Here is a 26388-nt window from a genome sequence, read left to right on the forward strand (position 1 = left end):
GTTTCTTTTTAAAGATATCGGCATTTTTTCACTCAGGGTCCACATTTCTGTTCCAAAATGGTCATTTTTTGAAAGTTTAGTTTTCAGATTTGTAGTCAGTGCATGTTGTTTCCACATATCTTAATATTACAGTGTGAAAATTTCATGAGGTATCCTCATCTGATTCAGAAGATATGGCCTGCTGATCAAGACCACTGTTTCGGTGAATTGGTGGGGGCTACAGAGACTACACCAGGGTATTTTTTTTTTCCACAGAATAAAAAAAGAAAGATTTAAAAGGTATAACTAGATATATTTTATTGGAAATATTATGAAATACAATGTGTATGGCAATGAGCGCAGAATCAAATCTCTCTTCTAACAAAGAAACACCTAATGAAGAATTGGGGGCTACGGAGACTACATTTCTCAATTAAACCACTCAGTGCAATTACTTCAAGTTTGTAATGACTAAAGGCATTTTTATACCTTTACTTCTCATGGTAATTATAAAAACATTACAGGAAATTCTTTAACCCTGATTAAACCCTGAGTTTAGAGAGGGCGACGGAGACTACACCGCTTTTTCCATTATCCCAGTGAACATTTTCAATGAACGCTGAAAGGTGTCGGTGCCTTACAGTCAACACATTTTTTCTGTGCATTATTCTGACATATATAGCGATTGAAACTACCAAAATGGATACCATTAAAAGAATCAGTGATTGAATTTTTGGGTTCCTTTTTGAGAACACTGACCAAAAACATAATTTGGCATAACAACGGACACATTATTATCTCACCTCATCTCATTATCTGTAGCCGCTTTATCCTGTTCTACAGGGTCGCAGGCAAGCTGGAGCCTATCCCAGCTGACTACGGGCGAAAGGCGGGGTACACCCTGGACAAGTCGCCAGGTCATCACAGGGCTGACACATAGACACAGACAACCATTCACACTCACATTCACACCTACGGTCAATTTAGAGTCACCAGTTAACCTAACCTGCATGTCTTTGGACTGTGGGGGAAACCGGAGCACCCGGAGGAAACCCACGCGGACACAGGGAGAACATGCAAACTCCGCACAGAAAGGCCCTCGCCGGCCACGGGGCTCGAACCCAGAACCTTCTTGCTGTGAGGCGACAGCGCTAACCACTACACCACCGTGCCGCCCGACACATTATTAAAGAACTGCAAAATTTTTGCCAGGTAATAAATGACTCCTTTCTATGCATATATTAAATTAAGCAGAGATACGACATTATCATTTCATATCAATCTTATAGCACAAAATGCACTAGAAACGTGGGATTCTGTATGATGTTATATAGATCAGTGTACAGTGGAACAGTATAACATGCCAAAACAGCCCTAAAATGGACCAAAAAGGCATAAAAAATGAAAGAATCAACATGGAAACAAAATTTAAAAAGTGTTCTCTGTGGTGATCCGATGACACGAATGTAAACATATAAGTTTAATACAAGAAACTTGACATATTTTTAAATCCACCTGCACAACATATTTCTCCAAATGTGACCCTGAGTGAAAAAATGCCGTATATTTACATCAATGAGGAAATTAGTTTGTTTGCTCTGGAAAATAGTCTTAAAAACCAACATTAAAAAACAAAACCACCCCATGATAATATTGTTGATGATCCAGGCTGGAAAATCTTGATATATTTTTGCCAGATCTCCCAGCCCAAAATTAACCACATTAAATGGCACTTTATTTAGTTTTACTGGTTTGATGATGACTGGAACTTCCCTTCCCCACATTTATAGCAGTGTAAATGACTAATCTGTGTGCAGGTCATTAAAAGTGCTGTAAGATGTCCTCCTCTTATTAGATTCCCTCACTGACTGAAACTCCTCCACTTCAGGAGCTTTTCACACACACTTCATTAAAGTCCCAGTAAACTTTACATCACCACATTATGGGATGAAGGGAAACAAAAATGCGTTCCAGTTAAACTCCCCCAAACTCTCTGAGTGTTTAATAGATGAGAAACTGAAGAGAGAAACTCGAATATAGAACACACAGCCGATAAACAGCAGCTTTACAGGGAAGATGATTTTAGTTCCGCAGTTTTACTGCTGTTTTTACACGAGCTCAGTCAAATACAACCACATTTCTCTCCAACACAGCACTTACTTTTACTCAGCACTCCATGCTGGGCTTCATTCATCTCACCGCTTCTGCCTGGAGTGGCAGTTTTTCTTTAGTTTTATTATTTTCTCCGAACAACAACAAAATGGTGTTTGTCTGATCACACACAGAGAAACCGGTTCTGCCAGTTTGACAGTCACTATGTTTACATGCACATAGAGAGAATCGAATTTCTGCCGTTGCTCGACTGAAATCGAAGTTCAAAATGCCATGTATACACCTTAATTCGGCTGAAATTGAACCGAACTTGATTTCTCGGAATCGAGCTACACGACCTAGTTTATGCGATTTCTGCCGAGCTACTTTGTGCATATATACCCTATCGAGCTAGTTGTTGAGCTACTTCTGGAAGTGACGAGTGACGAGACCACAAGCGGGAAACACAACAGCCTCGGTCGGCATGACAACAGTAGTAGCGAGCAGCAGAAGAGGTCAGGAGGAACAAACGAAGAAGAGAAAATGGCGATGTAGAGCTCTCTGAAGTGTGGGTGGAGCACAGAGGACGGCAGGACAAAGCTTCTGGTACTAATAGGCTTTTTATTGTCAGACTTTTCAGTTTAACAGCCTACTTTTATTCTTGAGAGAAAAACACATGCGCGCGCGCTGTGTTCTAGTCCCGGGATGAGCTGTCCCCTCTGCTCTCCCTCTGCCTCCTTAAATAGGGCGCGGTTACTGGGAAGACACACAAACACAGGTTAATTCCCGTCAGGTGAAGTGATTCTGCCACTCACCTTCCCTGGCTCCGCCCTCCTGTCACAGACCAGCGCTTGACCACGCCCCCACTGCCACAGGCAAGCAGAAACGTGCACTTCTGGAGCAATGAGGAGACAGAGTTCATGCTCATTCAGCTTAAGGAGTTGAATATATTAAAATTCATGGACGGGAGAAAAACGCGCAATGGAGAACACGGAACTGATAACTTTGTTTACACTCTTGAATAGCTCTTCTTCATGACGACAACTGGAAGTGTACCAACACGATGGGGCGTGTTGCGCCACCTGTGGCTCAGGTGCACAATGCACCTCACACAATAGCCCGATTTCATTGTGTGCATGTAGGATTGGATTTCTCTGGCACCCTGCTGGGACCTTCAGCTCGATTACCGACAGCAGCTTGATTTGGATGTGCATGTAAACGTAGTCAGTGACTGAGAGGAACCACAGCACCGGTTGGAGCAGTGTTGCCAGATTGGGCGGTTTTGAATTCTACTTTGCGGGTGAAAAATGGCTTGGGCTAGTTGACAAAAATCGGGCGGGTTTGACGTTAGTTCGGCGGGTTTTTATCAGATGTTTATATAGTTTCACTCCCACTAGAAAGCAGAGATGGGAGAGAATGTAAACGCCTAAGCCGAATGATGTTCTTGAATATGCGAAGGAAATCAGGAAAAACAGCTCTCTTTGGTCAACTGAGGCAAGTCAGAGACCTAGTTTACCCAGCACCCCTTAGGGATTTTCAACAACCAAAATCGAGCATTGGCCTAAATTAATCATTAACAATAAACATTAATCTCATTAAGTATTATTTAAACAAAAAAAGTCGATGTAACTGTAAGACTAATATGAATGTGTGTAATGTAGTGCAGAAACTGAACTCATAAACTAGTAAATAAGAATGACGCAATCCATTCTCCATTTTCTCTTCTCATGTTACATTCAGCCATGCATCGGAGCCTAACTTTTTTTAATTGAAGTATATAAAACAGGTACAATCTAACAAATCCACAAAAATCAGGATAACAGATGAAGAAAATACATGGACGTAGACAAAAATAAATTAAGCAGAATAACTAGGCCTAGAAAATTAATAAAACAAACAGGATAAATAAAAAATAAATAATGCAGATGTTAGATATGCATCGTAGCCTAACATAGCCTACAGAATATTCTGCGTGTGCCCCACCTACTGGTGCATGTAGGATTCAGAACCCAGCAGATGATTGCAGAGTTATAATCTGATTCAACCACACGGAGCCGAGTACCAGACAGCAGATTCTTCACCTCCAGCACTGACGGGCTCATGGTGCCATTTGTTCGATTTACAAATAGTATACTGGACTTTAGCTGCATATTTTTACTTTACAAGACAGGCATCAAGTACATTTTACATTTTGGGCGGTTTTAAGTGCATTTTGGCGGGGTTTGAACATATTTTGGGCTGGAAAACGTCAGCAGTGTCTGGCAACACTGGTTTGGAGCCGTTTCACTGTGTTCATCAGCACTGAAGCTAAATGTGACACAGCTAAAACAAACTGTCAGGTAGTGTGGTAATACAGCAAACCTGTTAAAACACTTAAAAATTGCCACACAAAAGAGCACAACAAGGTCCAGCAGAAGTGAGGAGAGGTGGAGAGAGCGCAGGAAAACAGGCCCAATTCTGATAGAGTGAAGCACATTGTTCTATCAGAAGCTTTTCAGAGGCAGGTATTATCCAGGTAACCAGTGAGAACACGTTCACCATTTGAAAAGGCAGAAGGAAATACAGGTTATTTCTTGCACTGCAGAATATTGCAGTCACACATTTATCTTCTCTCATTGATCCTGTATAATCATGTTTTTATTGTCATCATGGTATTACTGTAGGCTACAGATTTATCACCCAGGTAAACTCATCTCATTCTCATCTCATTATCTCTAGCCGCTTTATCCTTCTACAGGGTCGCAGGCAAGCTGGAGCCTATCCCAGCTGACTACGGGCGAAAGGCGGGGTACACCCTGGACAAGTCGCCAGGTCATCACAGGGCTGACACATAGACACAGACAACCATTCACACTCACATTCACACCTACGGTCAATTTAGAGTCACCAGTTAACCTAACCTGCATGTCTTTGGACTGTGGGGGAAACCGGAGCACCCGGAGGAAACCCACGCGGACAACATGCAAACTCCACACAGAAAGGCCCTCGCCGGCCCCGGGGCTCGAACCCAGGACCTTCTTGCTGTGAGGCGACAGCGCTAACCACTACACCACCGTGCCGCCGCCCCCAGGTAAACTATTGCTATAATCTGCACAGAGCCGATGCAGTCAGTATGCTACAGGATTATTGGACACATTCTCATAACACATAAAAACAAACGTGTTGATAATATCTTCAGGGAAAAGGCTGTCTATAGTGAATATAACTTTTGTCAGCCATCATCTGAGCACAAATGGCTCACTTTTATATCATCATCCATCACCCAAATTTTCAGTTGACCTGAAGAGATGTGTTTAACATTTTTGAACCTATTTATGTGAAGAATGCTCACAGTTGAATGCATACATTCACACACACTCCATTAAAGTCCCAGTAAACTTTACATCATCACATTACCCATGCGTTACCAGTTCTCGATATATCAGTGCAAGGGTTCCCAAACTTTTCCATGCCAAGGCCCCCCAAACAGCATTAGCTTCTGGCCAGGGACCCCCTTTGCAAACCCACAGACAATGCTACAAAATATGTAAAGAAACATCAACTTTTAGAATGTTTTCTCTTACTTTTATTCAATATTTAATAATTGTTACATTTGTTTAGCATAAGAATATTATTAACTAACATGTTTTCAACAGGCCGGCACGGTGGTGTAGTGGTTAGCGCTGTCGCCTCACAGCAAGAAGGTCCTGGGTTCGAGCCCCGGGGCCGGCGAGGGCCTTTCTGTGTGGAGTTTGCATGTTCTCCCCGTGTCCGCGTGGGTTTCCTCCGGGTGCTCCGGTTTCCCCCACAGTCCAAAGACATGCAGGTTAGGTTAACTGGTGACTCTAAATTGACCGTAGGTGTGAATGTGAGTGTGAATGGTTGTCTGTGTCTATGTGTCAGCCCTGTGATGGCCTGGCGACTTGTCCAGGGTGTACCCCGCCTTTCGCCCGTAGTCAGCTGGGATAGGCTCCAGCTTGCCTGCGACCCTGTAGAAGGATAAAGCGGCTAGAGATAATGAGATGAGATGAGATGTTTTCAACAGGGCGGCGTAGTGGTTAGCACTGTCGCCTCACAGCAAGAAGGTCCGGGTTTGAGCCCCGTGGCCGGCAAGGGCCTTTCTGTGTGGAGTTTGCATGTTGTCCGCGTGGGTTTCCTCCGGGTGCTCTGGTTTCCCCCAAAGACATGCAGGTTAGGTTAACTGGTGACTCTAAATTGACCGTAGGTGTGAATGGTTGTCTGTGTCTATGTGTCAGCCCTGTGATGACCTGGCGACTTGTCCAGGGTGTACCCCACCTTTCGCCCATAGTCAGCTGGGATGGGCTCCAGCTTGCCTGCGACCCTGTAGAACAGGATGAAGCGGCTAGAGATAATGAGATGAGATGTTTTCAACACAAATATTTTTGCACTGAACAATAAACTTTTCAACAAACTGTTGATAAGAACAGCACAAAAGAAATCAAACCACTCTCAATTGTGTGTGTGTGTGTGTGTGTCTGGGAGTGACAGACAGTTTACACTAGTGGGAGAGATGGGCTTGGTGGCTCCTACATAGTTTGCCAACCCTGGGCTTAATCTCCATCAGTGCCATACGCATGTCATTGTCCACATGTAGACATGCTCTATGTTTGGTTTTGAGTACCTTTAAAGTTGAAAAGCCAGACTCACACAAGTAGGTTGTTGCAAAAGGGAGAAGGCAGTTCAATGCCCTGTCAGCCAAGCTGGGATCATCCTTTCTTACATGTAGCCAGTAGTTAGACAGGGGAAGAGCCTCAAAGTCCATTTTTAAATCCCCTGAGTTTGTCATCTCAATCAGCTCCTCCTGTGACTTTAAGTCCAGACTAGAACCGACACCGGGGGCAAAGGGGTTCCTAACCCAGTTTAAATGTGTGTTTTCGAGGTCAGGGAAATAGTTTTTGAAATACCCTTGGAGGTGCTCCAGGTGGGACTGGATCAATGGAGAGACAGAGCCCAAATCATCACATGACAGCAGCTCCTGGTGAAGTAGTGGGAACATTTCTGTAACTCCCTCCTGGAGCTTGTTTGACCACAGCATGATCTTTTTGGAAAAAGCACGCACTTTGTCTTGCACCTGGAGTATATACGTGTCACGTCCTTCCATGCTTTGAGTCAGTACATTTAGATGCTGGAAAATGTCTGACATGTATGCAAGTTTGCGGATCCAGGTTGCATCGGTGAACCGATCTGCCAGCTGATGCTTTTCAGATGAGAAGATCTCTGCAACCTCCCTCTGCAGCTCATAGACATGGTTCAAAACTGCGCCCCGTGACAGCCAGCGCATGTTCGAGTGAAGCAGCAGACCCTCAAAACGAGCGCTCATCTCATTACAAAGCAGGGTAAACAGTCTGTGTTTCATGGGACAGGCTTTAATAAAATTCACTACTTGTATAACCTCCTGTAGTACCTGATTCAACTCATTATCCATCCTTTTTGCGACCAGTGCCTCGCGATGGAGCATGCAGTGTGTGGCCACTACATGCGGGGCCTTCTGCTTAATGAGAGCGGTCACTCCACTGATCTTCCCGGTCATTGCCGCAGCTCCATCCGAACACACCCACACACAACGGGTCCAATCCAATCCATTAGACTCGATGTAATCGTCCAAAACTTGAAAAATGTCTTTCCCAGTAGTTCTTCTTTCAAGTGCTTTACAAAATAGTATTTTCTCCACAAATCTTTCCTATGAAATAAATCTGATGTACACAAGCAGTTGGGCCTCATTGGATAAATCTGTGCTCTCATCCAGCTGAAGTGCGAAGTATTCGCTGGCTCTCACCTGCTCCAACAGCTAAGCAGATACGTCTTGAGCCATGTCACCAATCCGTCGGCTCACGGTGTTATCAGAGAGTGGGACAGCATCGATTTTTTTTGGCAGCATCCTCACCAAGCAATTCTCGGACAATGTCTTTGGTGGCTGGTAAAATCAAATCTTCTCCAACTGAGTGAGTTTTTTTAGCATGAGCAATGTGGTACGAGGCTAAAAATGATGCCTTCAGGGCCCGCTCAGGGACAGTAGCTTGCTGGGTGAATGCAGCAGATTGCCTGACCAAATGCTCTTCTTTGCATCTGAAGAAATCTACTGTTTTTCGGCATCTGTCGGATGCTTTTGCACCAAGTGATGCTGAAGTTTCGAAGGTTTTAAGCACTCATTTGACAGGGTCTCCAGACAGAGGACGCATTTTGGGCAATCATGGCCATTTTTCTGTATGGCTGTAAAGCCATACTTAATGTATGCTGCCTCATATTTTTGGATTTTAGTTGGCCAGGACTTCTTAGTTTTTTTTCGCAGCAGTGTCCTCCATAGCAGGGCTGTTGGTTTGTTCCTTCAGTCTCTTCTTCAAAAACCTGTCCATTTTGCGCTAGCAATACGCTAGCTTGAGGAGCAAAGCAGCTTGATAAATGTTTAGTTTAGTTTAATTTATTTGTCACATAAAATATGGATTACACATAAAGTATAAATAACAACAAAAAATAAATATATACGTGTATAGCAAAAAATAGGAAAAAAAATACAAACGTGACAGGAGAAGAAAACAGGGCGTAAGCCCCAATTGACATTCAACCCCCACAGATTACAAAAATATAAAGACTTATGACGCATTTAGGATAATGAAGAAAAAAAAAATCATACGTTATGGAGCAATAAATGGTGCAAACCGCAACGTCACAGGCAATCGGAGAGATGAGCATGGCAAACAATGTTTCGATATGATGTATTATTAATAATTTTATTTTATAATAAAGATTAAAAAACTAATTACAATATATTTAATAATTATTATTAAAAAATTTTTTTTTTTTGCAATTTTTTTTGTTATCGTCCCTCCAACTTTCTGAGGCCCCGCTAGCACCCCCTGGTGGCCCCCCACTTTGAAAACCACTGTATCAGTGAATTTATGGGCAATGTGTTTCAATATATCTGTATTTCCTACCAATTCCCATTATTATTGAGTGAATTTGCAAGTTATCTACCGAATTTCGATGATTTGGGTGACAAGTTTTACATTTTACGCTTCACAGACGCAAATCAATAAGACATGCTCCCCTCATGAAGTGGAAACACCCCGTCACCTATTCTCGATATCTGACGTCATCATTGGATTTCCATTATGATAGAAGTAGGATAGCTGGTTAGGGACATGCCATTTCTATTTTTTTAATAAATGGGAATATATACCACAATATAAAATGTATTAATTTCCACATTCATACCTCTCATTCATCTCAAACAGTTTTATACAAGAAGATACTCCAAAACAACATGGAGTTGAATTAATAATATCAATCAATTATTTACATATCATTGCTCACTGTTCACTGTGCAACAGTCACATAAAAACCGAGTGCCAGATCGAGCTACTCTTAGCTTGGTACAATACTTTAGGTGCACCCAGTGGTTGCACTGTGTGTTAACACACTGGACCCAGTTGGTTCTATACAGATCTCCATCAGTGCGATTCCTAGGGATGTAGAACCTCTTACAGACACAGCACTTTTCCTCATCTGCTACCTCAGACTCTCTGTTGGCTGGAGAGTCATCCTCTGATTCTGAGGGAGATGCGAGCTGGATTTGGGATGGACCAGGCTGTGGGGACTCCGGGGGTGGAGGTGGTGAAGCTTTCTTGCTCTGATGGTTGGTTGAATTGGTCACAGAGGCTCTCTTAGGGGCTGGTGCTGAAGTTTTAGATGGTTTGGAGGACTCCCAGTATGTTTTGAGTTTCTTAACACTCTCCCTCAAGAGCACTCCCACCAACAATATCATGCACACTACGACGCTTTTTCTTAGGTATCTTCTCTGCTACTTTGCCACCCCTATCACTGAAGAACTCAGTAATATTATCATGAACGACTGGTCCGGAGTCAACTCCTGCTGCTGTTGATGGCTCACTGATTGTCTTATGATTATACAGGGTGGCAGGCTTGATCAGATCCTGTAGTTTCCTCACCATATCATCAGGTGTCTGCACAGGGAATATGCCAGCCTTCCTAAATGAGCTCTGAAGATTTGTAGCGCTGAGAGCCTGGGGGTAAACTTCACAAGCCAATGCGCATACATCATACTTTGTCACCATTCTATGATTCTGCCTTGCAAATGTGCTGCACTTTTGACTATATATAACCTGGAATGGCCCGAAGCAACCTACATCCATAGATTGGAGGATGTGAGTTTTCTTGGATTATCTAGGGTTTTTTTTTTTGGAGACTTGTTTTCTCCAAAAGGCCCTCGGTGAGATGAGCTCCCGGAAAAACAAAATACGGGGGTATGTGATGCCCCAAAGCATTGCCAGCTCCAATGATGGTGATCATCTGGCCTCTCTCTGGGACAACAGCTTGTGGGTGGAATTCCTTCCCTGCTACGACATTAGGTGGCTTAAACTCAGTGTTGATCCCCTTCTCATCAATATTATAGATGAGGTGAGGTTTGTCCGCCAAACCATACTTTGAGATAATGTTATTCAGTTCTGTAAAGTATGCCCTCACCGTTTCCTCACTGGCACACCTTGCTCTCGACTCAGACAATGTGGAAGGGCGCACAACCTTTAGCTCTGGCCATCTCCCCATGAAGTTGTAAAACCACTTCATGCTGAAGGGCTGGTCTGTAAGATTGTGTGTGTTCTCGTGCATAGCTGTCCTGAGCTTTATGACCCTTTCACACCCTGGTAAACGTGCATAATCGCGAGAACAGACTCTTTTGTTTTCTCTGTACCTTCTAGTTTCGCTGAAACCACCTTCCTGGTTCCTCTTGTTCTAGGGGGTGTATGGTCTGCTCTTTCATGTATAACAAAAACGACTCCTTATCTGGCGAGTTTCACCTTGTCTTGTCACGCAAGCTTCTGATGTATATAAACCCTGCTTTTTCTATGTATCACTGAGCAGTGCTTGAATAAACCAGATTGATTTAACTCGTGTGGTTTCTTTTGGCCCTGCTCCAGAGCGCTCTTATATCGACGCATCTGAACTAGGACAGACGCAGGTTCTAACAATTTGGTGACCTCGACGTGATACTCTCAATCAGGTAAGACATGTTTGATTGACTACCTGGTTGACAGTAGTTTCGTAGTGTCCTACGGAGGACAGTTTTCCCTGGTTCGAGTCCAGGAAGAGCGCGCTATACAAATTTACGACACATTTCCGTCTGTTCCTCTTCAGATCCGTCTGTTGTCATTGTACGATGGGAAGCTCGTTCCCTAAGCCTGCGCCAGGGGAAACCCCGGCCGAATGGATGACTAGGTGCGGTTTCGCTTATTATGTTTCTCCTTGGCTCGATAATTTGGCAGGTTGGACCGAGGCCAACCCTCAAATTCCTTCATATCCTCGCCAAGGTACTTTCGATCCTGGTTATCTTGCATCGGCCTATCGCATGATTTATGAGGGATTAGGGGACCCCGGCTGGGATCGCCCGTATATGCGGGATGGATATGCCAAATGGTATGATATGAAGAAGATTTGGGATAATTTTAAACAGGCTTATACTCCCCGTTCAGTCCTGAAATCCATCCCGAAGCCTCGGGCTGCACCCGTCACCAAGGAAACGGAGGAGGCGGCGCTAGGAAAATCCAAATCTCATTCTGCTCCTCCAGCCTCGTTAGATAGTAAACCTCCACCTTATAGTAAGGCTGAAAAAATTACTGGTAAATCGCCGTCAGCTGCAAAAACGATTCCTAAAATATATCTCGTAATTGTCAGCTTACGGGAGCTGATTACCGGTTTATTCTGCAAAATAAATTAGGAGGCGCATATGATGAGACAGCCCTGTTAGAAAACGTTCAGGTTCTCGCCCCCGTCAATGATCAAGCTGAAAATATTAAGGAAGAGTATGAAGGGGATGACGGTCGCCCGCGTCGGCGCACCGTGACTACCTTCTTTTGGAAAGACACGCCGGACGCGCTGCAGTAGCTTCGTGAGCAGTTGACGCGATACCTGCTCGCCTTAAAACAAGCAAATAGAGACCTGTCACAGGTCACTAACTGCAAACAGGAGCGTTCTGAGCTGACGTCGGCTTTTTGGAAGCGCTTTGGGGAAGTTTGGCAACATTTGGGAGGTCTTGAACTTGATTTGGCAAACCCGAACCCAATGTTCTTGTCCACCTTTCTGTCTAATTGTCGCCCCGAAATACAGAGCGTATTAAAACATCACTGGAGTGACCGGAATAATCTGGTCCTCCGTCAGGCCGGGGAGCGGGTGCGCACGTTGGAGAGCGATGGTCTCCTAGACTGTAAAACGAATAAAGCATGTTTATCCGTCGTGCCGGGCGGACGAGCGGAGGGACGACAGGAGAGGGGTCGCCGAACGGGACCGCGCGGCGGGGGAGGGAGGAGAAATGGAAAGTGCCACTATTGTGAAAAAGAGGGGCACTGGATAAGAGAATGTCATGCGAAACAGCGAGATGAGCAGGAACGCGAGAAACCCGTCATGCGCGCCGGTTCAAGCCCCACAGGGCAGAGAGATCCTGCCCGCCCATAGGGCTGCCCTCAGAGCGATGAAACCCCGACCGTTGTTATGTTAAATCTTTCATTCAGCTCCCCCCTTAACGAAGATCTCCCTACTATTGTTTTATGCCTGGCAGGGACTGAATATCCTTTTTTACTCGACACCGGGGCCACGATGTCTTCGGTGGGGAGGGAATATGCGGGTCCTTTATCTACACGGTCTGTAAGCTCTGTGGGAATAGAAGGGGTTCCTTTCCATTCCAGTTGCACGCCCCCCCTTTCTGTTACTTGTGCCCTTGATCCTCTACTAACGTTTTCTCACTCTTTTGTTTGCATGCCTGAATGCCCTTTCAATCTGCTAGGACGGGACCTCATGAGCCTTTTGGGGCTTTCTATTTCCTTCAGTGGTTCGCACATGCGTGTGGATATACCTGACGACGCTCCATCGGATGCCCAAGCTCTCACTTCTCTTTCTCTTCCCCATAACCTTCTCAATGCTGCTTGTGCCGTTACCCACCTCACACCCTCTCTTTCTGACCTTCCAGCTTCTCTTTGGGCGGAACATAAGGACGAGGTGGGCTTTGTTAACTGTACCCCTTACGAGGCGGTCATTAAACACTCTTCGCCAGTATATGTAAAACAGTACCCCCTTTCCCCCGCTAAGCTGTCTGGCATTGATGATGTTTTATGTTCTCTCCTAGAGCAAGGTGTGGTCGTCCCCTGTGTTAGCCCTTATAACACTCCAGTGAACCCGGTGCAGAAGCCCAACGGCACGTGGCGTTTCACCCAGGACTTGCGTAAGATTAATGAGTTAATTATCCCAGTCGCCCCATTAGTTCCAGACGTTCCCTCTCTTATGGCCTCGATTCCGTGTGAACATGCGTTTTTCTCTGTAATTGATCTCTGTTCTGCCTTTTTCAGCGTCCCTGTGGGCCACGACACACAGCCCCTGTTCGCTTTTACGCACAGGGGAAAGCAGTACACCTGGACCAGGTTACCTCAAGGGTATGTTGATTCTCCTGCGGTTTTTACAGCCGTAGTGAGGGACGCCTTGGCCGATTTGTGCCTCCCCTCGGGCTCCTCCGTGCTCCAGTATGCGGATGATCTTCTGGTAACGGCGGAGGATAAGGACATTTGCGCTACAGCTACACTCGCTCTCCTCTCTCTTCTGGCGCAAGAAGGTTTCAAGGTCTCACGAACTAAGCTTCAGTTCTGCCTCCCCACTGTTCGATATCTGGGTCACGATCTCTCCCAGGGCTCCCGCAGGCTCAGCCCCGAGCGTGTGCAGGTCATCCTAGACACTCAGGTGCCTGCCACCAAACACGCCCTCATGGCTTTTCTGGGACTTATCAATTACTGCCGCCAGTGGATTCCTGACTGTTCCACCTATGACAAGTGTCTGCGCTCTGCAATTCTGCACTCGGACCCTTTGACTCAGCCCTTGGTATGGTCTGACGAGATGTTGTCGGCCTTCAGGGCCTTGAAACAGGCTTTATGCTCGGCTCCTGCTCTCGGACTTCCGAATTACCGTTTGCCGTTTCATTTATATGTGTGCAACCAGCAGGGAACTGCGTCTGGGGTTTTGGCGCAGGAGCACGGGGGGGGTATGCGGCCTTGTGCGTTCCTCTCTAAAACTCTCGATTCTGTGGCACAGGGTCTCCCTGCTTGCCTCAGGGCGGTGGCTGCATGTGCTGTCATGGTCACGGACGCTGAACGGCTGGTTTTGTCTCACCCGCTCGTTCTCCACACCTCACATGATGTAGTGCACGTTTTAAAGAACCTCAGTACCCAGCATTTATCTGCGCAGCGTCGCTCTGGATACGAGTCTATTCTTTTGGCCACCGAAAACCTTACTGTTAAGCCCTCCTCCTCCTTTGATTCTCTCGCGCACGCGCTTCAGCGCCTCCTCAATTCACAGGATGATTTTCTTTCTTCTGAAACACACGACTGCATTTCTGACATTCTTTTTGAGACAAGTATCCGCCCCGACTTACGTTCCACCCCCTTACTTTCAGGTGATTCGCTGTTTGTGGATGGCTCGTGTTCACGCCCCTCTGACGGCGTCTTTGTGTGTGGTTATTCTGTGTGCCGCCTTCCTGATGAAACTGTTGAAGCTTTTTCTCTTCCTTTCTCCTCGGCTCAGGCTGCCGAACTATACGCTCTAACCCGTGCATGTGTTATTGCTCAGGACACAGACGTCACTATCTACACTGACTCACGTTACGCTTTCGGCGTTGCTCACGACTTTGGTCGGATTTGGGCTTCGCGTGGGTTCACCACTGCAGACGGTAAGCCCATTTCTCATTCTTCGCTTGTTACTGATCTTATTACAGCGTGTCTTCTCCCGCGCTCTTTAGCCATTGTTAAGACTCGTGCTCATTGTATTGGGGACTCTTTTGAGATCAGGGGAAACTCTCTCGCCGATCGCATTGCCAAAGCCGCGGCTGCCTCCGGTGTTTTTCCGCCTTCGCTTACTCTCTCCCTGGTCTCATCCAGCCGTATGATTAGTGCCGTTCTTCCAGACATTGACTTGATCTCCCTCCAGGCCTCCGCTTCGGCCTCAGACAACCATTTCTGGGACTCATGCGGCGCGCAGCCGTCTGACGGCGTTCGGATCGATGCTCAGGGCCGCCTTTGTTTACCTAGACATTGCACTCCATTTCTCGTCCGCGAGTTTCATGGTCCCACTCACCGCGGCCGAAGAGGGGTAGTGGAGGATCTATCCAAAACATTTTGTATTGACAAAATACACACTGATGTACATCACATTCTGGACAGGCGTTTAACGTGCGCACAGAATAATCCATCTAAACCAGGCGCGGTACATCAGCACATTCCTTTACCAGACACGCCGTTCCAAGAATGGCAGATTGACTTCACTCACATGCCAAAGCAGGGCCCCTTTAAGTATCTTTTGGTCATGGTCGACAAATTTTCACGATGGGTGGAGGCTTTCCCCTGCGGGAAAGAAGACGCTCGCACGGCGGTAAACAAATTGACGCAAGAAATCATTCCGCGTTATGGTCTCCCGGTAGGGATAGACTCTGACAAAGGTACGCCGTTCACCTCTAAGGTGACACAAGAACTGTGTAAAGACTTAAAGATCCATTGGCGTTTCCACATCCCGTACCATCCGCAGTCCTCCGGCATTGTGGAGCGCGCAAACAGAACAATCAAGGGTAAGCTGCGTAAAGCCATGCAAGAAGCTGGTACTAAAAATTGGGTACAAGTTTTGCCTTTAGTTCTCGCTGACATGCGAATGACCGCTCAAGTGGCCCTCGACAACCTGTCTCCGTACGAGCTCGTGATGGGCCGGCCTTTTCCTACACCCTGGCGCAGAGGTATGCAGGCTATAGGAACGAGTGATCTTGATGTACATCTCAGTGAGTACGCCGTGGGTCTCATGCGGGTGTTGGATGAGTACTGGACGAGACTAAATTCCAAAAAGCCTCCCATTCCTGAGGCACCCACTCACCCCTTTGAGGTAGGGGATAAAGTGTTGGTAAAGAAATTCGCTAAATTAGGCACTCCTCTAGAGGAACCGCCCTACAGTGAACCCACGGATGTGCTCGCTGTAACTCGAACGGCTGTACTAACTGACCTTTTTCCACAGTGGATTCATGCCAGTCGAATAAAGAAGGCTCCAATGTAATAGAAATCTATATTGTTAATGCTTAACAGGTTTTTGTGTTTCAGAAAGTTGCTGTGACAATAGCTGACGGCCTTTTCAGGGATCCCCTTTCCAGCATCCGGAGTGATCCGGTTTCGGCTGATCTACAAAGAGGGGATGGTCGGTGCGTCCCGCAGACTTCTGGGCTAAAGAATCTGAAAGACACGTGAGCCTGGGATACCTTCAACTATCTACATCCTGTGGACACAGAAAGAACAAAGTCAGTGACCAGTATGACTTTCCTTCTGGTATTGGTCTTAGCGCTTGGAGCAGGGAATCCCGCTCAAGCCAGCCACGAGGACAACGTTTTTTGGCAATTTGCCAACTGGACTGCTAAACAACATACTAATCAGTCTTGTTATGTCTGTCAATACGTTAGAGTCTAAACTGTAGTTATACTCTGTAAACAAAGTATAAAAGAGGGGATTGTAAGATTGTGTGTGTTCTCGTGCATAGCTGTCCTGAGCTTTATGACCCTTTCACACCCTGGTAAACGTGCATAATCGCGAGAACAGACTCTTTTGTTTTCTCTGTACCTTCTAGTTTCGCTGAAACCACCTTCCTGGTTCCTCTTGTTCTAGGGGGTGTATGGTCTGCTCTTTCATGTATAACAAAAACGACTCCTTATCTGGCGAGTTTCACCTTGTCTTGTCACGCAAGCTTCTGATGTATATAAACCCTGCTTTTTCTATGTATCACTGAGCAGTGCTTGAATAAACCAGATTGATTTAACTCGTGTGGTTTCTTTTGGCCCTGCTCCAGAGCGCTCTTATATCGACGCATCTGAACTAGGACAGACGCAGGTTCTAACATATGCCCTCACCGTTTCCTCACTGGCACACCTTGCTCTCGACTCAGACAATGTGGAAGGGCGCACAACCTTTAGCTCTGGCCATCTCCCCATGAAGTTGTAAAACCACTTCATGCTGAAGGGCTGGTCCTTCTGCTGTTTCTTCAGGGCCACCGCATACTCTGATGCCAGGTTGATAACCTCAGCCCTGCTATAGCCATACCCCACACTTGCCAACTCTTTAATGTGATTCACCAGCCTAGCCTCCTCCTCCAAGTTGAGTGCAGGATCTGGTCCGGACTTAGTTACATCTATTGAGATAGCTCCTGAAAAGACATGAAAATAAAACATGTGAATTATTCCATTCATTAAATCATCAGGCCATGTGAAGGTGTGAAATGAACCTGTTGTGAATAAATAGCAATCAAATACTGATTAAATCCTAATAAATTACCTGCCACTCTGTCTCTCAAAGTTGTGAGTGGGACTCTGTACAGCTTAGAGGCTTTGTAGGCAGACACCCCTTCCTCTTTCACCATCCTGTAGGCATTTGCCATATCATCAGGGCTCCAGGCTCTCAGCTTGGCTGGCCTGTTGGGCTGCTTAAGCTGTAATGAGATACAACATGATTGATCACGTTCAATAAAAAACGATAAAAACAATGGCAGATATGCGCTTCCGTAGTTAAAAAAAATTATGCCAGGTATCCCCATTACACCACGTGCTATTTTGAGCTCAACACGTAAACTTCCTGTTGTTATCAATACAAATGAAAAGCGATGGCTATTTGTGCATTTATTCACTGAGTTGTGACTGGGAAAAAGTTACCATAGGCTGAGATAGTGAGGTAAGGCATTCATATTGTTATTTAAACGTATCTCTTACCTTAATTCATAACATTTTCTTGACTTTTGGCACAAGATAGCACAACAGCAGAAGAAACTCTGTAGGGCTTTTCCTCTGTCAGAAACGCACGCGGTCTCACGAGAAACGCGATTATGCAAATCCTATCGAGAATAGGTTTCTATCGAGAACAGGTGACAAGATTAAGCAGCCCAACAGGCCAGCCAAGCTGAGAGCCTGGAGCCCCGATGACAAACTCTCTGAGTGTTTAATAGATGAGAAACTCGAATATAGAACACACAGCCGATAAACAGCAGCTTTACAGGGAAGATGATTTCAGTTCCACGGTTTTACTGCTGTTTTTACACAAGCTCAGTCAAATACAACCACATTTCTCTCCAACACATCACTTACTTTTACTCAGCACTCCATGCTGGGCTTCATTCATCTCACCGGTTCTGCCTGGAGTTGGAGTTTTTCTTTAGTTTTCCAACAACAACAAAATGGCACCAAGGCTGAAGGAGAAATACTTCCACTTCTGGAAAACTGTTTCACTCTGAGTGAAGCTCAGGGAATGAATCGACTCTTTGATTTGGCTCTTTTAGATGAATGTAAAAGTGAAAAAGCAAACAATGAAGTTGAAATGTTTCCTCATTCAGGGAGACTCTTGATGTTTTGCTGTTCTGAAGTGACACTACAAGTCCAGTCCACTTTAATTACCAAGGAACAGAATAAAAGTGCTGTCATTAATAATTGTTTTGGTTTGGCTGTCGCAAGCGACAGATCCATGTTCAGCAGCAGCGTCTCATCGGTCTCCTTTGCGGTCATGAGCTCAGCGATAGCTCATGAATCCGATTGCCAATCCACAGATTTGTGGACATTTATCACAAGGATAACTTCCAGGTGCTGATATTTGTTCCTTTCGACAGTGACGACACTCCTTCAGTTCTTCAGTTCGACTCTCCTCAAAACTAGCCACGCCAGCCTTCACTGCTGTTCTCCACCGGATTCTGGCTGCAAAAGCTACCTGCACACGTTATAGCAAGGGTAGATTGTGCTGGCCCACCGATGCTCTCTCCATCCTACCAGCTTGGACACCGGGTCCCAAAAAACTGACCACACATTGTCCACCGGTAGAATTGCAGCTGGTTAACCTCATATTCCATATCGGGAAAGAGCTCTTTTATAATATGGCTACCAGCAGATACCAGGAATAAGATGTTTTTACAGGAGTGGGTTATCAGCCCTCAGCCCAACCCCTAACCTGGAGGACCAGTGGATCACTCTTTGTCAGGCCCCTACCCTTTGACCTGTCTGGCTTGGGTGACTCTACCAGGAGTATATGACTCCCGCCGGCATAGCTCTAGGGGTCAGTGGGACACACAAACCACCCTACCACAATAAAGTGGTGATCCCCCGGGGTAGTCATTAATAATAATCTCACAGAAAAGCTGTTTGTGAAAAAGACAAAGGAAAGCAGTTGAGAAAGATTTCACATTTTATCCTGATTATTACATTATTATATTGGTCATCCCAACATGCTATCTTGGTGAGTACTTCCACACTGAGGCCCTGTTAAAATGCAGCTTTTAAGAAGGCCCAGCCAACATTTGGAGTTCGAGGGCATATTCCACCACTTGTCTCCCTCTTTGCTTCATGGCCAGTAGCTGTTCTCCAGTCTCCTTTCCCTTGGGGGCATTGTTAAACATTCTGTAGAACATTGTGATGAAGCAGTTGCAGGAAGAGAGAGATTCGCTGCCTCTCTCCCATACAGCTGTAGACCATTTGAGGGCTTTGTCAGTGAGAAAATCAGGAACTGGGTGATTTTCGATGGATTGGAGGTGCCTTCCTGTTTGGGAATATGGAGGAATCACTGAAGTAGAAATCCTCTACACTGGGAGGGTCCTCCTGTGTACTTGTCAGGCCTAAAGAATGAGGGAAGCAACTAATGCAATTGGAGCTGGGGATGCCATAGGTGCAGCATGCTGGGTTAAGATTTGGGCAAGGGCTTCAGCAAGTTGCTGGATCTGGGCCTCAACCACTTGGATCCCTGTTGTTGTTCACCTATGAAATGCCCTTGTGTTGAAAGCACATTGCGCTGAGCCTCTGAATCTACTGCATCTATATTATAGGGTGAAATAATCTGTCATGTACAGGTAGAGACACGGATGCAACTGAAGATGAGAGTCTTTATTCAACACTTGGCAAACAGGCACAAAATGTGAAGCAGATGCTTGGACAAAGAAAGGCAGCGGTCATGCGATCAGCAAACCATATAAGAAGGGCAAAATCATAGAGCAGAAACCAGTCATCAGAAAGAGGATTGAAACTCAAACAATGGCTTGGTACTCAGTACTTAATGTTAACTGAGTGATATGTTTACATGTTTGGCATACTTAATATTGGAACAGGCTGTTCTGATTGCTACTTGTTTTGGTTAATTCCATCCTTGAGATTTATCTTCACTCACACATTCTGCTCTCTGCTTAATGAAGGTTATTTTGACCAGTAATGTTTTTCTTCTTTCATAAGATTATGATCCTGATGGGTGATGTAATTGTTCATAATATCTTTCTTCTTTCATAAAGTAGTCTAAACCAGTAATGTAATGCTCCATCACCCATTTATGTTACCCTGTCATACATAGATACTGTAACTTGGTTTCGTCAATCGCATCATTATCATCCAATCACATACCCACAACACACTCTTGAATGTGACTATATCCTCATGTTTGTCCAACAATAAACTGGGAAACATCTGAACAGCTGCGTCTGTTTCAGTGACTGTTTGTTCCCAGATATCCATGAGGCAGAATCTTCTAGGTGCCAGAGGTCTACATTCCTAGATCATACTTTGTCAATTCAACCTTCTTCAATATAGACAGATCAAAACCAATCACTGAGTGATTACTTTGCTTTTAGTGCATATGTGACAGTCCTTTCATGGTAGTGTTGTGACTAGAGACAATTGTGTGTGGTTAGAATACATAAAATTAATAAGGACATTTGTTTTATATTTAAAGGAGAATCAAAATTTTAAAAAAAAATCTGGGCATACAATTTTCTTGTATGATGTCTAAAACGCCATGAGGCTTGTGCCCAAGTAATATTTTAAATGGGGAAAATCCTGTGGAGGCTTGTGGGACCTCTCGTACTGCAAATAACAGGGGTTCAAGCCAATTATCCCAGTTACAAATGTCTTCGCACACAAACTTATGAATTAAGTTCTTAAGGGTTTGGTTACCAAGCCATCTGTTTGTGGGTGATAAACACTTCTGCAGATGGATTTACGGTAGCCCCTAGTCTTGCTCATTGGGGATAGATTAGGGATAAAATTAGCTCATGTTTTAAGTTGTTCAAATTCTGTAAAGCTGCTTTGCGACAATGTTTATTGTTAAAAGCGCGATACAAATAAACTTGACTTGACTTGACTAGTCACTCATAGAATTCCTGAAGAGTGCGGGACAAACATAGTGCCTTGATCATGATTTCTTTTGGAATGCCAATCCAGGAGATTATTTTTAACAGTGTCTCTGTGACATTGCATGTGGAGATGTTCCACAGTGGTATTGCTTCCTGGTATCATGTTGAATAGTCAAAGTCCTTCCCGCACCATGTGGCGTATCGGGGGGCGCCGATCTCCGTTTCCGTAGCCCTCGGCCTCTCGCCTATTACATAGCTAGGGTTACAGTGGGGGGCTAGTTCTCTGGTAACCACGAGAGTTTAACTCCCCACTCGCATCTGTATTGCAGCATGCCTTGCCAGATAGTAGTAGGTACCATTTTTATGATGGTCTTTGGTATGACCCGACCGTGAATAGAACTCATGATCTCCCGATCGAGAAGCGGACACACTAACCATGAGGCCACTAGCCGGTCATCATGTTGAATAGGACTAAAATTAAGCGATGACCTTGTGCAGTCTGATCCAATGGCCCAACAAGATCCATCCCAATTCTTTAGAAAGGGGTCTCGATTAGGGGAAGAGGGTGCATTGGTGCTTTTGGGGAGGCTGCTGGATTTACCAGTTGGCATCAGTGTTGGGCACGTTACTTTCAAAAAGTAATTAGTTATAGTTACTAGTTACTTTTCCCAAAAAGTAACTGAGTTAGTAACGGAGTTACTTTGTCATAAAAGTAACTAATTACCAGGGAAAGTAATTATTCCGTTACATTTTGTGTCCCCCCCCCAAAAAAAAAAAAATCAAATTCAATTAGTGTAATCATAATAAAAGTGAATGTTAAATGTGTTTAATGACTGAAATGGACACTTAACAGAACCAATTAGTAACGTTATCTACACTATATTAATATTTTTGTGGGACAATGTGAGAAGACATCTATCAAATTTAATATATTTTTGTAGTTATTAAAATTGTTACTAATTACTGGCCACTGACAAGGACAAACGCTTTGTTCCTCGACATAATGTGCATTGCACGTAGACATTTTTGCCTTTTATTTCAAGTAATGAAAAGCAATGGCTGTATTTCCAGTGTGAAAGCGCAGTGCTGGGCTGACCGCTCGCCATCGCTGTGTCTTCTGGTTGAAAGTGTGCGCAGTAGTGCAGTAGGCGGAGCCTACCTACGTATGTTGTCCAAATCTACTCTGATTGGCTGACTATGCCGTTGTCTCGCGTCTCCCCGCCCCACACTAAAGCAGAGTAAAGAAAGGCTGAGCAAGCAGCGTGCCAGATGAAAACAGCTTTAATAAAGTAACGCAGAGCATTTTATTGTAAGTAACGGGAACGGCGTTATAACGATGTAAAAAGTAATTAGTTAGATTACTCGTTACTAAAAAAAGTAACGCCGTTAGTAACGCCGTTTATTTCTAACGCCGTTATTCCCATCACTGGTTGGCATTTACAACATGCTGTACACCACCTGAAGACATTCCCATGAATCCCTGGCAACTAGAAGTGGGCCATGAGACAGGTTAGTGTTTTATCTTGCCCTGGGTGTCTGGCCATTTGTTTATAATGAGCCGTATGGAATACGAGTTGCCTGCAGCATTTTGGTACTAATAACTGCATTATCTGTTCTCTGGTCTGAGTGTCCTGCATCACTTGACAGCCTTTCCTTAATTATGGAAAAGTACAGGTGGGAAAGTACAGTATTCAGCTGGAAATTCTGAACATTGAGTACTCTCACTTGGTCGAAAGCATATTGCAGAGTCTCATCTCATGCCTGCTTCAGAGGGAAATCCCCTAGGGAGTCCCCAAGAGAAAGAGGAGGGCTGGTACCTTTCCTGCTCTCCGTGTCACTATGACACAGGGCTGACGTAGGTGGCTCTGGGAAGACTTCCCCAGACAACATCACACTGGGATCCCCCTGTGATGTGCTACTGCAGGACCCACACACAATTTGTTCGATTAAGCTCCTAAATCTGGCCAGTCCATCCCCAGAATTATTAGGTGGGTGAGGCGTGGGCTGACTGCCGCCTCAATACTATAATTTATTCCCCGAATTTGGATTTTTACAGACACCCATGGATATTCATGAATATCTCTGTGCACACACGATACCTTCACCTAACATGCTGTACCCAATGCCTTACCTTGAACCAAGTTTTTGTAGATTGATGTTTGGTTACAGTTTGAATCCACCAAAGCGTGATATGTACCGCTTTGGATACTCCCTGGTATGCGGTACATTCCAGCTCAGTTGGGAGTGGTCTCTGGCACATCAGGGATCTGAATTATTAACTCCACCTCGGCTGCATCACAGTGGTCTTGGAAGTGCCCAGGCTTCCTGCAGCATCAGCACAATGGCCCAGGCCTCACCTCTGAATTGGTGGCTCGGGGATTGCTCATCTGGGGGAAGACAAAGAAGCATAAGGGGAGGTAGGGGGAGGGAAAATACAGGCTCGGGGAGCTGGCAACGAGGAAGTCAGCCCCAGCTTCCATGGTGCAGGGAAGGTTTTGGAGGAAGAGGTTGGATGAGAGGGAGAGACAGAGAGAGAGAGAGAGAGAGAGAGAGAGAGAGAGAGAGAAGAGGCAGGATGTCCACCTGCTGCTGGAACTGCTCAGCCAACTCGATTGTTCAATCCAACAATGCCAGGTGGTGGCATTGGATCCACTCTGCTGTCCCTCTTGGCAGCCGAGCAGTGAACTACTCTCGTGCAACTGTGTCAATGACCCCTTGATTTTGTGATTTTCTGTTCCCAAACACCACTGGCAGGCCTCCTGGAGCTGCTGACCAAACATGAACAGCCAGTTGACCCCCTCCAGGGTCAGCGCACAGAAGTGCTGACGATGTTGCTAGGGGGTATGGCCAAGTTGTTGCAGGATAGCGTATATCGGGTCTGCATACTCCAGCCTATTGTCAATAGGAATCTGCTGGGCCACGAGCTGGGTTTTGCTGGTGAGGAGCGGCAGTAAGGTGGGTGACTCACAATATCCTTGGCACAGATGTGTGGACATGTAAGGCTTGCCATCAGATGTAAATCCAAACCAGTATTGACTGTCTTTGTGTACTGGAATGCTGAAGAATGCATTCGCTAGGTCCACTACTGAAAACCATCTACTATCAGGTGGCACTTGACCTAGAATGGTGTAGGGGTTTGGAACATCTGGTGCACGCTGTCTGACAGCTGCATTCACTGCTTATAAGTCTTGTACAAAATGCCACTCATCAGGTTGGGGAGGTTTTCTGACTTTCTTTACAGGAAATATACTGTAGGAGTACGCACTGGTGAGTCCAGGCAAGGGACAATTACTCCTGCATGCAACAGAGACTCAAAGACAGGCCTAACACCTTCTATGGCCTCTGGCTTTAGTAGGTATTGTGTCTGTCTAGGTCTAAAATCTGACTTGGGAGTGATCACAACTGGTTCAGCATGCTTCATTAAACCCACATCGTGTTTACCTGTGGCCCAGAGCTCTGGTGGAATCTCTACCAGCCTAGGATGGACTTCAGCTGGGGAGACGTCTCCTGGAATGCTTACAAAAGCCCCAACTTTTTCTCCACAAAAGCGTGGAGAGCGCTACACTGTGCTGGACATGCACTAGCATAGAGAGAGATTGTTTAAAGCCATCCTCTTCTGGATTATAAAATACAGAAGGATCTGTTGTACTAACCTTATCAGAAGCTTTCTTATTCACACATCCTCGAAGCCAACGTCCCATCTGATTCCATGGAACCGCCTTTGGTTTGGCTAAAGAAAAGTGGGGCATGGACGATGGGCCATCAAACAGCTCCTTCTGGCAGCACCTAGGGAATTTGATTATGCCCTCTGATTGAAACCAGGCACAAATGTCTGTGCAGTGCTGTAATTCAACAGAACACGCACAATATTCTTTTGACCAGTATAAACCTCTAAGGCAAATACGTTTTTGCTCGCAGGTGCCTTTAAACCATTCTCTCTCATATGCAGTATTCTTTCCATCATGCACGTGGGCCATGCAGTGAAGGTCCATATGCTCCATATAGTCAAGATCATGTGCTACAACTCTGTCATGTGCTTGCTGCACAAGGTCTTGAGTTACATTAGTTAAAGTGTCTGGACAGAGCTTCCACTCATATACTATAAACAGGGAGCTTTTGTTCATGTAAAACGTATGTCACTGTAATGCCCTCTGGGGATGATGTAAGAACCAAGCCAAACTTGCACATTAAATCTCGCCCTAGTAAATTAACTGGGCAGGAAGAGGAGATCAGGAATGAGTGCTCCACTTCCTGTCCATCTTCATCCTGACATAACACAGGTTTTGAGAACTTTTCTACAACTGAATGGCCTGTTGCCCCAATTGTGCAAATTGATCAAGAACTTAGTTCAAATGGTAAATGCAATTCTCCTTGTTTAATGACTGAATAGGTAGTTCGTGAATCTACCAGGAAATTAAACTTCTTTCCCCATATTATCAATGGTATGCATGGAAGCTGGGTAAATGGGAAGGCAAGATTTAAGGAAATTTAAGGAAAGATAAATTTTCATCACCTTGCTACATTTGGAGGTCATGTAGCTGTCTAATGTTGTCTGTGCAATTAGGCTGGGGTGTATGTTCCCGTATAATGTGAACTACCTGATTGGTTTTGTGTTGTGTGTGACCTCCTCTGTTCTCAGCCGCCTCTCCATCCCTCTCCCCCGCCCATCAGTCAGCTTTGCCATACACTCTCTCGCAAAGTGTCCTATCTTCCCACAGTTGTAACACACCAGATCAGATCTGTTGACTCTTCTTTTGCCTCTTCCTCTACCAAGTCTCCAGTCTAAGCCCATCTTGGACATGTCTCAGTTCATGTGTAGTAGGTCTGAATACTCTACAAAAGATCAACAGCTCTTCCCCAAACTTCCAGGTGGTGGACCTGTGATCTCTGCCAGGTCTGGGTAGAGTGGGTGCTGCGCCGGAGCCTGCAGGGGAGGTACACTGGGCATAGGTGATGTGAGCACTGGGGCTCCTCCCTCCGCTACTGGTGGTGTTATAACAGGAAGTGTTGGGTCATTCTCATCTGGCTGTGGTAAGTGTTGTCTCAGCGGAGCAGAATTGAGGTCAGGATCAGCCTGCAACTTAGAACACTGAAAAACAGATGAGGGCCCTGCCTGTCATTTTTCTCTCTTATGTGCCTCACTCTGCCACTCTCCAAATG

The 26388-nt window shown here is 45.3% G+C and overlaps 3 protein-coding genes across 4 annotated transcripts in view; 2 read left to right on the forward strand and 1 right to left on the reverse strand.

Annotated features, from left to right (window-relative positions):
* Positions 1-2310, reverse strand: part of LOC132870554 (NACHT, LRR and PYD domains-containing protein 3-like) — a 524974-nt gene extending 522664 nt beyond the window's left edge. Inside the window, exon 1 of one of the 2 annotated variants that reach the window (XM_060904231.1) lies at positions 2140-2310. The gene's annotated coding sequence lies outside the window, so the exon portion shown is untranslated. The remainder of the gene's footprint in view (positions 1-2139) is intronic. The other variant, XM_060904234.1, reaches the window with a different exon arrangement.
* LOC132870553 (NACHT, LRR and PYD domains-containing protein 12-like) overlaps positions 1-26388 on the forward strand; it is a 502785-nt gene that overhangs the window by 271605 nt on the left and 204792 nt on the right. The window lies entirely within an intron of this gene.
* On the forward strand, positions 13479-16902 carry LOC132870552 (uncharacterized). Its single transcript, XM_060904225.1, has 2 exons — positions 13479-14788; positions 16197-16902. The coding sequence occupies exons 1-2, from the start codon at positions 13831-13833 to the stop codon at positions 16217-16219; spliced, it is 981 nt and encodes a 326-aa protein (XP_060760208.1). The 5' UTR covers positions 13479-13830; the 3' UTR covers positions 16220-16902.

Source organism: Neoarius graeffei, chromosome 22 (genome assembly GCF_027579695.1).
Source record: "Neoarius graeffei isolate fNeoGra1 chromosome 22, fNeoGra1.pri, whole genome shotgun sequence".
Classification (NCBI taxonomy): Eukaryota; Metazoa; Chordata; class Actinopteri; order Siluriformes; family Ariidae; genus Neoarius; species Neoarius graeffei.

Excerpts from the sequence above, each read along its gene's own strand:
- LOC132870552 (XM_060904225.1), top strand. The coding sequence starts at position 13,831 with ATGGCTTTTCTGGGACTTATCAATTACTGCCGCCAGTGGATTCCTGAC. Across the intron at positions 14,789-16,196 it reads TGGGTTCACCACTGCAGACG|AAAGTTGCTGTGACAATAGC; the intron begins GTAAGCCCATTT and ends TTTGTGTTTCAG.